The sequence below is a fragment of the Olea europaea genome, unplaced genomic scaffold (assembly GCF_002742605.1).
Source record: "Olea europaea var. sylvestris unplaced genomic scaffold, O_europaea_v1 scaffold6, whole genome shotgun sequence".
NCBI classification, from domain to species: domain Eukaryota; kingdom Viridiplantae; phylum Streptophyta; class Magnoliopsida; order Lamiales; family Oleaceae; genus Olea; species Olea europaea.
The window spans coordinates 2,635,917-2,650,905 of record NW_019264345.1 but is presented as its reverse complement, the minus strand read 5'-3'; the positions used below and the strand labels follow the sequence as shown (position 1 = coordinate 2,650,905).

The 14,989-nt window shown below is 35.3% G+C and overlaps 2 protein-coding genes and 1 pseudogene across 2 annotated transcripts; 2 read left to right on the top strand and 1 right to left on the bottom strand.

The window, feature by feature from the left end:
* Positions 1-23: 23 nt before the first annotated feature.
* LOC111389550 lies at positions 24-1,520 on the bottom strand. The gene is made up of 2 exons (XM_023014478.1): positions 393-1,520; positions 24-255 (listed from the first exon to the last, which is right to left on the bottom strand). Exons 1-2 carry the CDS (start codon positions 1,458-1,460, stop codon positions 67-69), a joined length of 1,257 nt encoding a protein of 418 aa, XP_022870246.1. The 5' UTR covers positions 1,461-1,520; the 3' UTR covers positions 24-66.
* Positions 1,521-2,810: 1,290 nt separating this feature from the next.
* LOC111389522 (uncharacterized hydrolase YugF) lies at positions 2,811-6,855 on the top strand. The gene is made up of 7 exons (XM_023014455.1): positions 2,811-3,128; positions 3,375-3,544; positions 5,186-5,297; positions 5,399-5,492; positions 5,695-5,872; positions 6,075-6,144; positions 6,232-6,855. Exons 1-7 carry the CDS (start codon positions 2,937-2,939, stop codon positions 6,541-6,543), a joined length of 1,128 nt encoding a protein of 375 aa, XP_022870223.1. The 5' UTR covers positions 2,811-2,936; the 3' UTR covers positions 6,544-6,855.
* A 2,431-nt stretch (positions 6,856-9,286) lies between these two features.
* LOC111389543 lies at positions 9,287-13,604 on the top strand (annotated as a pseudogene).
* The last annotated feature ends 1,385 nt before the right edge of the window (positions 13,605-14,989 follow it).

Below are 14,989 nucleotides of genomic sequence, written 5' to 3'. Positions count from 1 at the left end.
ATAGGTTATTTAACATGAAAAACTAAAATACAAGAGGAAACCTTCCACTGCTCAGTTTAAGCATTATCAGACTGAATTAAGATGCTGTCCGAGGTTTACGAGGTGCCAGGTAAGGGACATTAGCGTAACAACATTGAGTAAGGATGAAAATTGATTCAGCTGTGCCGCTTCCTCTCGACCTGCTGCATCACCGCTGGCCGACCCTTCTTTCCCTCTTCCTTCTTCCTTCTCCTTTTTCATTCTCTCCAACATCACCTGCGTTGCATTATTCCAAGTCCAAAGGTGTCAACTATTGTACTGTTGAGTCATTCAAAAACAGTAGCAACACATGCACCAATAAGCTGATTATTATAAATACAAACAACTCAATATCCAATAGTAATATCATGTACCTTACTGGATCGAGGCTCCAAGTAGAGAAAATTCACCAAAATCATCAACAAAGGTGCCCCGAGATTGAAACCTTGGACAATCTCCTGTCTCATTGAGGACCAACTTTTAGTCCGATATATAATGTGTCCTAGAACTGCCAGACCTACACTATATGTCATGGCCTTGAAATAAACTGGATAAATCTTGCTCTGCACCATCGCAAATTGCTGCCTAGGCAGTGCCCCTGCCAAAACAAAACTCGAAACAAATGTAAACCACATACACATTCCATAAGCAGTGGCTAAACCCAACAAACCTAAAATCCCCATCACCGGAGCCGCACTCACGAAAATGCCCCGTAGAACTTGATTCAACCCTTTCTCCCCCTCTTCTTTAACCCTTTCTGCACTATCCTTCACTTTCTCTGAGGCACTTCCCACAATTTTTCCTGCCTTTTTCGCGCTGTCGGGGACTTTTTCTTTTGCCGCATCTATTATTCTCGAGCCATTCCTCTCGATCTCACCTTGTAGATTCTTTGCAGTTTCAGCACCACCCCGTTTCGCCTTCTCCGTCGCCCCCCTCACTTCACTAGCCTTTTCATAAACTGTATCTTTCACATACTCTCTTGCTTCATGGGATTTATGAGTAACCCTATCTTTCAAACTACCAATAGCCTCTTTTGCTTCCTCCTCCACCTCGTGGACCGTCTCAGCCGCCTCGTGGGCCTTGTCGGAAAGGGTATCTTTAGTTTTTCCAATGGCGCTGACAATTTTATGCTTACACTTGCCATAAGCATCACACACAAGCTCTCTAGGACTAAATCCATGGTGAATTCCTTCTTCGTTTATTTTCTTCTTTGCATCCTCCATATTTTCAGACAATTTATCCTTAAAATTTGTAGTTTCTTGAGGAGAAATTGAAACTTTGGTATTTTTATCATCTTTTTCATACTCAACCACCACAACTCTATGCCCTTCTTTGACTATAACATCATCTTCTCTTGGATTGCGCTTTTGTGGGCTTGGAGAAAACACACCCGCTGTTACAAGTGTGGTCAGTACAAGACTTAAAGCCAAAACGTTCATCATTTTCGTTCTCTATAACTAATAATTTCTGTCTCTATAACTGGAAGATAGAAGTAAATTTGGGGATATGTAAGAAGTTGAAATGTGGCCACGTAGAGAACTGTAGGTTATGAATATGCAACACGTGTAATGATGCATGTTGTTGTAGAAATGTACGTGTCTACATTTTGGTTGTTCTTGTTCCTAGAGACAGTTTCACTCACAGTACCACGTTTGGACCATTTCTGTTGGGACCTAAATTTATCAAATTCTATCACTTAAAGAACGGCTTTCTTGATGTTTCAGGTTGATAGTATTGTTATTGAAAATATGAGTACCCTTTTAAACATAGTCCAGGTTTGTTAAGAATTAAAATTAAAATTTTAATTTTAATCAAAATCAATCATTGGTTTCAATCATAAATATTCATAAATTTTCGATGATATATTTCATCAATTTTTTTTTTCAAAATTTACAAAATCTCTAATTTCAATTCTCAATAAACATGGACTTAATTTGTTTTGCCCATTTATTATTTCAAAAAAATAAGCGTGCAATCTTTATAAAATATTGTGCGAAAATAATATTGTAATTGAGTTTTGACATGATAAGAGCGCTTAACATTCTGGTCTATATAAATACTCAAAATTTACTACTAATATGAAATATAACAATATAATAAAAAAAAATTAAAGTACGAATATTTGTAGATCACTTCGACACATGCATATAAATACATGCGAAGCTTACAACATTTTCAAGTTCACGCCTTTCACAAAAATAGAAAGAAAATACGATCTAAAATTCTTTAAAGACGAATTAGAGAATGAGATTCAAAAATATTCCTTTAATTTAGAGACACCCCCATTTTCTCACCATATTAGCACAATCTAGTCGAATCAAAGTTAACTAGAGTAAAAGTGACACCAGGTATCACACATATGATCGATCTTTGACCCAACTTTTAGAGTATGTTTAATTGACGTGGAAAATATCACTTAGAAAAGAAAATATTTTCTTTCTTTTGCGAAAAATAAAAATCACCTCCACCCAAGAAAAATGTTTTCCTTAAAAACAAGGAAAATTATGCATATTTTCAAAAGACGAAAAATGTTTTTCATGGAAAAAATTAATAATCAAACACTTCAAATAAAAATTTGGGTGAAAAATTAATATTTTTCATGAAAAATAAATATAATAAAAAACAACATTAAATTAATTGATTTCACTTCTCTCCTCCATGTAGTGGCATCAAAATGTAGAGGTGGCCCAAGATAACCCACCTCATTAAAAAATCAAATCGAAACTAAATTTGGTCCACAAATTATGATTGGTCCCCATGGATGATTCTGTAGTTCAGTTCTCCCTGAAGATTTAGAGGTCATGGCTGTGCCATTTTGGTGGTTCCAGTTTCTCCTCCTCCTTATCCCCCTATTGCGAACTCCATAAAATATCTGAAATTTTTGCACTCTCCATGCATTTTTCTGTTAGTAAATAAAGATGGGCACGGCAGTAAATCTTGCTGCAACCTATATTTTCCTTCCAACGCATTCTCCTTCAATTACTCTACCAAAACAGTACAATCCCATCTGCAGTTCACAAAAATTTTCCAAAATTTCTTCCTACAGTAAATTCAAGAATCCCATTAGTGTAATTAATGCCTCTACTGCTTCTGCGTCAACTGAAAAAAGGGTATTGAGTTTTGGTTCACTCTTAAAATTTGTTGTTTTCATATTTTATTTAAACAGATTGAATTGCCACTTTAAACTTTAGACATGTTGAATTGCTCGTTTAAGGTTTAGATTGATTGAATTGCTCGTTTGAGTTTTTGGACACTGATACCATATGTTAATCAGACTCATTGGTGCATCTTAAAAAATAAATGTTGTCAAGAGAAGTAGTGTAAGTTTTATATAATTATTATTCTTCTCATAACAGGAGGTGTTGTTGCCATTGGAAGTGAGTGAGATAAATGAAAAGTGCAAAAAATGGGTGTGGAAAGGTTACACCATTAACTATTTTGTTTACCCAGGAGGCAATAATGATTCTTCAAATCCGCCTCTTCTGCTAATTCACGGTTTTGGTGCCTCCATTGCTCATTGGCGCAGGTATTATTTTTAATGGGATTTTGTTGTATTAATCTTTTATTTTTCAGCTTTAACAACAGTATGTAGTTTATTTGTGCATATGCATCTATACGCTGTTAGCCTGTTTGATATATCAGGCTTGAGTAGGCAGAATTAACGAAGAAAAGATAGTTAGGAATAGTGCCCAAACATATAAAATTATTTTTCACTTGAAAAATTTCTCCCAAAAAATGCTAAACGTTTTGAAAAAACAACTTCGGAGAAGGAGAAATGGAGACCAGAAAAAAAATGGAAGAAAAAATTGAAGTATGAGGAGGCTTGAAACACATGATGTAATGTCGATATCCCCCCTTCCCCCTTCTTCTTGAGATATCTAATGAGATCTACTGGAAAATATTGCCAACAAATTACAATCCTTGCGGAGTTTGCACCAAACAAAGAAGTAAACTCATAAAGAAACATGGAACAATATAAGAATCTAGATTTTAGGTTTGTAAGCTTTGGAAGATGAATACTATCAACATATGTGATGTGAGACGATTTTGTACGAATGGATGTATTCCTTCATGAAAGAGTCATTTTTTTTAATGTCTGTATTCAAATAATCAATTGAATCTCCGACGACTAATTCATTTGAGCAAACATCTACTCACTTGAGTATACAGAAGTAAGGTATTTTGCCTTCTATTCTAGCTTTTGGAGAACTAATTTTGGTTGGTTTAAAAAAATTCATCCAAAACATGTCCACCAAAGCTGTGGTTTTTGACAGTCTTCAACCCACATTGTTTAAAACTAATGGAGGTCATCTTAAGAAGTAAAGAATAATTTACAAGAGAAAAAACCTATACGTAAAAAGAATTTCTTATAAATGAGAAATACAATAATTAAAAAAATTTACTTATAGACCAAAAAATTTCTTATAACACAAAAAGTCATTTTTATGTATAAATTGCTTATTAAGTGAAAAAATATAACTAATAAGACTTAGTCCTTGTTTGGTAAGGATTAAACTTTGGATTTGAATTTAAGTCAAAGTCAACAATTACTTTTAATTATACATTGAATACACTTGTGTCAATGATCCTGCTTTTATTTGATCTTTAATTCTAATTTTTAAGGCAACGCCACAAACTTTGGACTTCCTTGACTTATAAATTTTCTGATCTATTTTGGTAGTCGCAATCAAAATTTTTCTGGACTGATTAACATTATTTCCAAATGCATTATGTTCATATAGCGCAGTTCTATTCCAACAATCATCTTTTCCAATTTAAAAATCAATAACAAGTCGTGCTTTTGAAATCATTAGTTCCCATTCCTAATAAATAAGTGTTGTTTTTAAGATTTTATCCATGTCTCTCTTTTTTTTAGGCCATCCAATGTTAATACAGGTACAACTTTGTTAAAAAGAACGTCGTTGTACACTAGGATTCCACTGTTAGACTTAATTTGTGAATCTAAACTAAAAAAATTCTTTTAAGCTATCCTTCGTTAATTGTTGCCTTGTCTAGTTGATTTAATTTACCAACTTCTCCACCAATGTGAAATATGATTCTTTTAAGGAAGTTACCTAATGCTACTAGTACGAGTGAAAGTTTTGTGATGTATTGGTGTTTTAACCAACAACTAAATCCTACTTTTCTGCCTTTGAGGCCATTTTAGGAATATTCCGACTCTGGCTCAAAGTTATACAGTTTACGCCATTGACCTCCTTGGTTTTGGTGCTTCAGATAAGCCAGCGGGCTTTGCATATTCCATGGAAGTATGGGCTGAGGTAAACAAATGATATCAACCATTTTCTTTATGAAGGATTTCTACTCAACTAGTTATTCACTATACGAAGCCTTCTGTTATTCAATATTATAATGTGGACAGATGATATTGGACTTCTTAGACGAAATTGTTCAAAGGCCGGCGATACTAATGGGGAACTCTGTTGGAAGTCTTGCTTGCGTAATTGCCGCTGCAGGTATGTATTAATCTGCTACATCCAGCCAAACAATGATCCACTCTTTTGTAAAACATTTAGAGTACGTTGGTGTGCTATATATTGGATAGAACTCGACTCTTAGTGCTACCAATCCTCCCTATCAGATATGCCTTTGCTGACAACTACTTAGCTCTAATTGATGTTGGCTCGGTTGTGCTTTTTACCTTTTCATTCCTAACAGAGTCTACTAGGACCCTAGTTCGAGGGCTCGTTCTGTTAAATTGTGCTGGCGGCATGAACAACAAGGCGATTGTTGATGACTGGAGGATAAAGCTACTGTTACCTTTGCTTTGGTTTGTCGACTTCTTATTGAAGCAAAAAGGGATTGCATCGTATTTGTTTGATCGTGTTAGACAAAGGTACTGCTTAAGTATGTTTTTGTTATCATCACATAAGAGGATCGTGCTTGCTGGGTAAGGTTTCAAGTGCTTATAAGCAAGGAGTCCCAAAGAATGTGTGGTTAAAAAGTAAAAGTTGTGTTATATGTGGATTAAAAACAAAAAAACAAAAAAAACTTACCAGCTTATAAGCAATTATAACAAGTTTATGTCAATTGTACAGAGACAGTCTGAGGAACATCTTGTCATCCGTCTATGGCAATAAGGATAATGTCGATGAGGGTCTTGTGGATGTACGACTAAATTCTGAATAAATTTTACCCGCCCTGTACAGTTTCTCTATTTGATACTCCATTTGTTTTCCTTATCTTTAAATGCAGATTATTAAGAAACCAGCAGAAGATGAAGGGGCTCTTGATGCTTTTGTTTCCATTGTAACTGGCCCCCCTGGGCCGAATCCAATGCAATTAATTCCGAAAATCAACTTACCTGTCCTCGTGTTATGGGGTGATCAAGATCCATTTACACCGATTGATGGACCTGTTGGTAAATACTTCTCGTCGTTGCCTTCTCGACTGCCAAATGTGAACCTCTTTTTGTTGGAAGGCGTTGGTCATTGCCCTCATGATGACAGGCCTGACTTAGTGCACGAGAATTTGCTTCCTTGGCTAGCCAATCTCCCCGCATCTTAAAACTTGACAACATACTTCCAATTGATTTTGCAATTGTATTTATATTCTGTTCTGTTTGCTTTAGAATGAGAATCGGTAGTGTTGAAGTCCCTTATGTTTATAACAGTTCTCGTAACATGATAGAGTGCAAATTTCCTGGGGGGTACAGTTGTGATTTTGGCCTATGGTGGTCAATTGTTATAATATTGCAACTTGAATGTGGTGTTTTCTCGGAGACACTGGAGAACTGTGCTGTTTCATTTGCAAGAGGGTTCAATTTAACTATTGATATCTTCTGAGCTGCACATCTTAAAGGCTTCGTGGTTTATTTAATTTGTAAGTTTCCTTTTGCCTGCTATTGAGCCTTCACAAAATCGGTTCATTAATTTGCCTTATGTTGACAATCTTGCCGTGATCTTGTTGAAAGGCAATACCTTTCATATTTCTTTGTGGGATGTAATGGTTGGATGAGTTTTGCGTGTCAAGAATTTGTTGATTCTTGGCCAGCAAGGATTCAAAACAGAATGAACAAAATGACTATATAGGATGGTGTCACATGGGGCTGTCGAAGAATTTATGGCATTGAGGTTTCACCTTTTAGTACAACAGCAATTAGATTGCATCAAATGAGGACTGAAATGAGCTGAGTAGCTAGCTAGAATTCGACCTTGCCATGTTGCCTACAAGCCAACATCTATAACCCATCCCCGCCTTATACAACGTGCAATGTCGTCATCAAGTAAATAAACATTGCTTGCCTCATGTCAGTGCCAAAAGCGCACACCACAAGTGCATTGCCTCGGCCAACATACTGACATAGAGGTCCATGACCGAACCTTCGAATTATATAAATCACCAAAATAATAGTAATTTAATTCCCTATAATTACATCCTCTTGATTGACGTGGAATAATTAATGTAGAGCCAAAATGAAACATCTCGGCATATCTTTAAATATAAATATCAAAGCTGAAAAACACAAAGAAACATAAGCACAACATTCAGATTGTGATATTGTTTGGCCAAAATTTCAGCATCACTTTGCTTCTATCTCCTTCACATTCATTTTTTCGTAGATCGACTCTTATCTTTACCACTGCTTGGTTTTTGTCTCTTGCGCTTACGGTTTTACACTTTTTCATGGGGATTAACATCCTGAAATTAGATATGTTTGATGCTCACACCAGCTCTCTTTACCACCTGTCCATAAGTAGCCAAAACGTGAGCTACATGTGCTAAAATGAAACATAGAGCATGCCAGGTTAAAGCTTGAAAGTAAGAAAATTTTGTCTACAAACATATCCTTTGATTAAAAATTTTGTCTACAAACATATCCTTTGATTAACTTAATTTTTAAGTAAAAAGAGTTATTTCCAACTTTGACCAACGATAAGTACTTTATTTTCATCTTCGTTTCAATTAAAAACCACTCATGGTGGCATATTTTATTTAGAACAACTAAGTAAAAGTGCAAACTTACAAGTGAACATTTTACGCTTAGCCAAACATACTCTTAATTTTCTCAACAGCTCCATTCTGTGAACTAAAAGCTCTTTTTATATTCAACATTGATAGATGCAAGTGACCATAGGAGAATGAATGCAATAAGATTTAGAGAAGAAAACTTGGAAAAGAAAAGAAGACAAATGTTCTAAAAGTGAATCTCAGGACGAATAAGAGCTCCAACTGCTATGACAGGATTAAATTCAGGTCCAATTGACGTCCGAATACTCTGTTCAAAAACTTCCTTCGATGTGTAGGGATAAGGCAGGTCCAACTGCAAGTTTTGAGCAAATCCCACCATATTAGTTTGGGTCTGGTCACTAGGACCAAGTCTTGATGGCAAAAAATTCCTTGGCTGAAGATTTTGTTCGCCTCTCACATATTTAATCTTCATTACCTCTTCTATAATGGTACCAATTTTTGTCATTACTTTCTTTAAGTTTAGATGATACTTTCAGTAGATAGCATGTTTACAGAATGATTTTAAGGTTTTGAAAGGAGACGATCCGATATACAAGACTCAAGGACATATTTTGCATAACTGAAATCCACATGAATCTAAACACTTTGAAGAGGTTGCACAGGATTATCTTGGGGATCTTATTGATAGAAATCTTATTTTGGTTCATAAAAAATGGTCTATTAATGGAAAAGTTAAAGCCTGCATCATGCATTGTCTTCTGAGGGACCTCTGTGTGAGGATAGCTCAGGAAAGGAAATTCTCTATGTGAAGAAAAGGTATCTACGCGTCTTTTCTAAAATGGAAACTTTGCCGCAAAGTATGAGTATTCACTTTTCTGTGCTTGTATATATAATACTGGTCAGAATGATACTCATTTGTATTCTAATTATTATTTTGGTTGTCGACTGCTAAGGTTATTAGATATGGTTGAAATAGAGCTTAAAAGTTTCCTGATGAAATACTTGAAATAGTTAATTTCAAGTACATAGCTGTCACATATCAAAATGAAATTCCTCTTCCTATTGCCTTAAGAATCTACGGTCTTTAGTTGTTGAAGACCCTTGGGAATTACAATTCACTTACCAGAGAATTTTTAATATGGCCCAGTTGGGGCATCTCAAACTCTTTCGAGTTTCGCTGCTTCCTGGTTCCTCTTCCCCATTAACAAATAGTCTCAACATCGATTGTTTATTTGGATTTTACCTATTTAATCAAGGATTATCTTTGGGCTTGGAACTCGGCCCATCATGTCCACTTGGCCCATTCAATTCTTTATATAAATGTGTGTTCATTCCATAATATGATTTTTTTTTTTTTAATCTTAACCAAATCCCCTATTTGGTCTCTTGCACCTCTTATATTTTCGTCCGACCATTAACTTGATCGTCAAAATTCAAATAGTCATCGGATTGTTTTTTCTTTGGATGACCTTTGCCTTCTATAGAGGTGTTCAGTTAGCAAATTATGCTCAGTGGAGAGGATGAGGTCAGATTCTATTGACACATTTTTCTTTGGGGTAAATATGAAATGATTTTGAGCAGGTAACACAAGAAAGAAATAATTATGTCTTAATTGGGAGTCAGTGAGGAAGAATACAAACGTTGAAAAAGAGGGCAATAAATTTGCTGCTTTCATTTGCAGATGTTGAGCTGGTTTTCTGTGTTTCGTTCCCCAAATTTTCTTCTCACTACATTTAATTTATATATAGAGCCACCCCTTTCCACTACTCTCCACCACCACCTACTACTAATTCCTTTATCGCTCCTCAGAATTCAGTCTTTTTGGTGATATTCAAGAAAATAAAATCTGGGCTTTTTTCGAAATTAAGTCCTTTTGGCGATTCTCAAGAAAATAAAATTTGGCTTTGTTAAATATCCAGTCTTTTTTGGTGATAAGAGAAGAAAGTGAAAACCAGGGCTTTGCTCAAATCCAGTAATTTGTTAAAGATGGGGAATAAATTTATTTGCATGACGAAGAAAGAAAGTAAGAATGTTGGGATTGGATCGAAAAGCAAACGGGGGTCAATGTCAAGGAGAAGGAGTTCAATGGAAGAAGAATTGCTTCATCGGCAGGCACTGGCTATGGCAATTCAGCAACACCAATTGTCCCAAAGATTTGATAACAGTAATGGATCCATGTCACGGCGGATTGGATCCACCAGCTCCCGCCGCCGCGCCACCAATTGTTCCGACCACTTTTCAAATACTAATACCAAACAGGTTTTTTCCTTATATACTGCTATTATGTTTGCTTTATACTTTGCAGCAATTAGCTTTAAGTAATAGTATATGTTTGTATTTGTGTAGAGTATTTCTTCGTGCGTTTTGGTGGAGTAATGATTAGTATCCGTAGGGGGAAAAGTTGGGTTTTTTGGTATTATTTTATTATCTATTTAGTTTGTGATCATGTCGCTTAAGTTAGCTCTGAAAATTTTTGTGTTTGAAAAGGGAGGTCAAGGTTCATTATGGTTTGAAAAAGGTGAGAAGAAAAATTTGGGGCGATAGATCTTTTTCTTCCTTTATTTTAGTAAGTCTTTCGGAGAGCTTTTTGTGTGGGTGTTCTTTATTTACTTTTATTGATGTTTAATGCATATTCTTTTGTGGGTTTCGTGTAGGTTTAAAGAAGAATGAATAGTAGCATAATTTCTCCCCTTGAATATAACAAAAGATAGAAAGTATTTTAGGCCCCGTTTGGGAGGGATTTTGAGAGTTGATTTTTTGATCGTTAAAAGAAAAGTGGGGTCCACCTGTGAGAGAATAAATCAAAAATTACGGCTGAAATAATGAAATAACGGTCAAAAATTCAATTTTTTGGGGTAAAATATCCCTCCCAAACAGACTGTTAATTCTTGTTGGCAACCAAAGAAAACTTAATTTGATAACGGCAAAGTAAATTCATTTTTCACATATTCTTTATCTCCTGAAGTTGTTAGCTGCGAAAAATCCTTGTTTGCATTTTGTCCTTCTCCCTAGAAGTAATTGATTGGTAATTATTTAGATGTGTATAAGGTGTTTACGTGACTTGTTATGGTGCATCTAAACATATCTTTGAGGCTTATGAGAGTCATAATCATGATCCATAGAACATTAGTATGATTGTAAATGATGCTTAATTATTCATTTTATTTGTACGCTAAATAGGCTTTGCAAGTAATGAGTCACTGTGTTCCTTTTCTCCAAACAATATTTTCCGTCCCCTCCCCCCAGTCACGTTTTTGTTAACTGAAATACATGTTTTATTAGTTACCAGATTATTTGGAGAATATCGAAACAAAGAAATTTGTTTTTATACATGGAGAAGGATTTGGAGCATGGTGTTGGTATAAAACTATTGTGCTGCTCGAGGAAGCAGGATTACTACCGATTGCCTTGGATCTAACAGGATCTGGCATTGATCTAAAAGACACTAACAACATCACTACTCTAACAGACTACTCAAAACCATTGATTCAATATCTGCAAAATTTACCAGAAGATGAAAAGGTATTTGATGATCATGAAAGGTATGTTAGGCTAAGGTTAGAAAAAGTAAAAGTTACTTCGAAACATGTTTGAATAAATTATTGTTTTTGAATGTAACTCTTTATCTTAATGTGAAAATAAATAACTTCTTTATTTCCAACTTTGACCAATAAAAAATTATTTATTATAAAACATACTTATTTTACTTATAATTGAACTTTTTAAGCTAAGACAAACATGCTTACAGCTTAAAAATCACTCCCCCATTATTTTTCGTAGGCCCTATTATTATAATGTTTCTCTCTGCAGGTAATATTGGTTGGTCATAGACTCATAGCAGTGGAGGAGCTTGCTCCTATGCCTTGGAGCATTTCCCTCAGAAGATCTCAAAAGCTGTGTTCCTTTGTGCAACGATGATATCCAACAGACAGAGACCATTTGATGTATTTGCAGAAGAGGTATACTCTAGCCAATCCGCATAAAAGTTTTGGGCCTGAAAAGTGCTAATTTGATGCAAATCATATTTAACCATTTAGCCCTATACGGTGATAAAATATTCACAACATTTGTGCTGGCGGAGGTTGTTGATCCCAACCGAGCTTGGACAGAAAATTACATTTCATTCTATGAACTTCCAAATACTTCTGTTAACAAACAGTTGTCCCTAATTTTTTGACCATTATGATGTATTTGGTATGGTGAACTAGGCAACAGAGGAATAGTATTAAGAAAGAAAAATAAGCTAAAATCTTGTCCATTGTACTCATTAGTACTGCCAAAATACTGTGTGCCAAACAAATGCTAAATGTTAAAATTCTGGTTTGCAGCTTGGGTCTGCAGAACTTTTCATACAGGAGTCGAAGTTTCTAGTTTATGGGAATGGGAAAGACCAGCTTCCCACAGGGTTCATGTTTGAGAAGCAGCAAATGCACGGCTTATATTTTAATCAATCTCCTTCAAAGGTACTTTTTGAATCAAGCAGCCAGTTTTGGAAGCTCTCTTAACTATTTCTATCCGTGGTTTAAGGAACTGCTGCACGTGCTAATACACTAGCATGTCAACATATGCACCGTATAAAAACTGGAGACGAATGTATATTTATGCAGAAGACTTTTCGACTTTCTTCCTGATCCCCCTGATCCAGGTGAATTGAAAAGATTTTAAGCCATAAATAAAACTTCTCCCCCATCCACGAAAGCTGTGTTTGAGATTAAGTTTTGTCCCATGAAACCTAGCTCTGATGCCATGTTAAACAATCCAAAAGAAAATAAAGAAAAAGGAGGAGGCTAGGATTTCATTGATACTACATTAATTGAATGCTAAAAGATGATTTAACCTAAATACAAAGAGAATATATATAGGCTAAACAAAGAAAACTAAAAATGATTATTCTACCCTTAATAATTAATAAATAATTCTATATTTCTTAACAGCGTTGATATTGTTTAACTAAAAACACGTTACGTTAGATGGTTGAAATGATGTTCTAAGACTGTCGGGTTGTGGCATGGATATTAAAGGAGGGTGACCATCATGATGTTTCTAGTCACAAGAAACTGGAAAGACGAAAAGGATTTCATAAAACTGGCCATCATTTTGCCCTTGGATCATATGATATTCTTTTTTCATGGATTTTAGACTACAAAGAAAAAATGTATTCACATAGTCGACCTTGAATTTATTGGAATTTCTTTTTCATGGGTTTTTTTATTTTTGGGCTGATGCCTATTGAGATGTATGCCTTGTTGCTTTCAGGATGTTGCTTTGGCAATGGTTTCCATGCGACTGACCCCTCTTGGTCCCATGATGGAGGCACTGTCTCTCTCGCCTGAGAAGTATGGAACTGGCCGGCAATTTTACATTCAAACACTGGACGATCATGTAATATCGCCCGACGTTCAAGAAAAACTTGTGAGGGAAAATCCACCTGAAGGAGTCTTTAAAATTAAGGGCAGTGATCATTGTCCTTTCTTCTCAAAGCCACAATCACTGCACAAAATTCTACTCGAAATCGCTCAAATTTCAAGCCAAACACTTTCTTGATAGAAATAACGAAGCCGGGGAGTGTTTATCTTACTATAAATAGCATTTTCTGATATGTATACAGTATTTAATGTCATGTATTATTTAAAAGGCGATAAGTTTTCATTTTTCTCTGCAGTTTCTTCATTCTCTTGGTATTTTCTTCCGATACTCATGCAGGTCAGATCTCTCTCTCTCTCTCTCTCTCTAGGAGCGATGTGAACTTCCATTTGCTTCTCTTTATGGCCTCTGAATGTGTAGCTGATTTTCGTACAAGATCAGTGTTTTACGGGTTTTTACTCCCTTGAAACTTCATTCTGTTCGGGAGGATTAGATCGTGACTGACTGTACAAGGAAAGAAAAAGTTAAAATCTCGTTACTGGCCAATTGTCCAATATTACTTACATCCTTGACACTTTTCGAAACACTAAAACAAAGTTGCATAACGCACTTCTTGTAGGAATTTAGATTGTACCCGACTCTGAGTAGCCAAAATAGGGGGAAAAAAATGGAAATGAATCAAGAAGTCTACTCAATCTGCATATGCCATTGATTTGGATAGCAAATGACTGTTTCCTATGCAGTTTGTAACAGCACAAAAAAATCGTATAACCACGAACAGAATTGAATCCATTGGTTTGAAATTGTTTGTTCGGGTTCAAGGGACATGCGATTTTTTTCCCTCAAATCGAGTCAAACCGTTTTAAAATGATTTAGTTTAGGTTTTGATTTTCAAAAATCGAGCAAAACTGAATCGAACCATCTCAAAATGGTTCAGTTTGTCGATAAAACTTGCTGCTGTTAACCCAGGATTTGATTACTACCTCAATTCCCTTTTGGCTGCTGAAGTAAGTAATTTTTTTACATCTACCTATGCTTTTTGTGAAACAAGGCTAATTATGAAATCTTTGTCATATCTACTTTATATTTTACCTAAGAAAAGAGAATAACTACTGCATCCTCATTTTTGATATGGTAACTTGTTAAACATAGGTAAATATATTCATGAATCATGACCTTCGCATTGTTAGAATTGGCATCACGATTTTTTAACAATTTCTAGCATTTGTCTCTCTTTCAAAAATTGTATTTTTTCGGTCTTCGTTACTGTTGAGAGTACGGTGGTATGTGGAATGGGAAAACATACATCTATAGTTGTGAAGAATAATTTGGGTGGAGAAAACATGCCATTCATAGGTAAATCGCGGATTAAAATCGAATCAAACGCATATAATGATTTACTTTTGGTTTGGTTTAAAAAATAAAATGGTTTGGTTTGGTTTGGTTTCAAAAAATTCCAAAAAGCATCAAAATGGTTTGAGTTGAAAATATAGCACAAACCGTCCAAACTAAATCACGTTCACTTTTTCTTGTAATGATTAATAAGAACTACACGGGCTAACAGTTATTTTCTCATCTAACATATTTAATTTCTCTCCATACGTCAACCTCCCCTGGATCCTCCAAGAAAACTTCAGACTCTCTGCATCTGAAAAATAATTGTATAAATATTCAGCTA

Excerpts from the sequence above, each read along its gene's own strand:
- LOC111389550 (XM_023014478.1), bottom strand. The coding sequence starts at position 1,460 with ATGATGAACGTTTTGGCTTTAAGTCTTGTACTGACCACACTTGTAACA. Across the intron at positions 256-392 it reads TGGAGCCTCGATCCAGTAAG|GTGATGTTGGAGAGAATGAA; the intron begins GTACATGATATT and ends AATGCAACGCAG.
- LOC111389522 (XM_023014455.1), top strand. The coding sequence starts at position 2,937 with ATGGGCACGGCAGTAAATCTTGCTGCAACCTATATTTTCCTTCCAACG. Across the intron at positions 5,298-5,398 it reads CCATGGAAGTATGGGCTGAG|ATGATATTGGACTTCTTAGA; the intron begins GTAAACAAATGA and ends TAATGTGGACAG. Across the intron at positions 5,493-5,694 it reads TTGCGTAATTGCCGCTGCAG|AGTCTACTAGGACCCTAGTT; the intron begins GTATGTATTAAT and ends CATTCCTAACAG.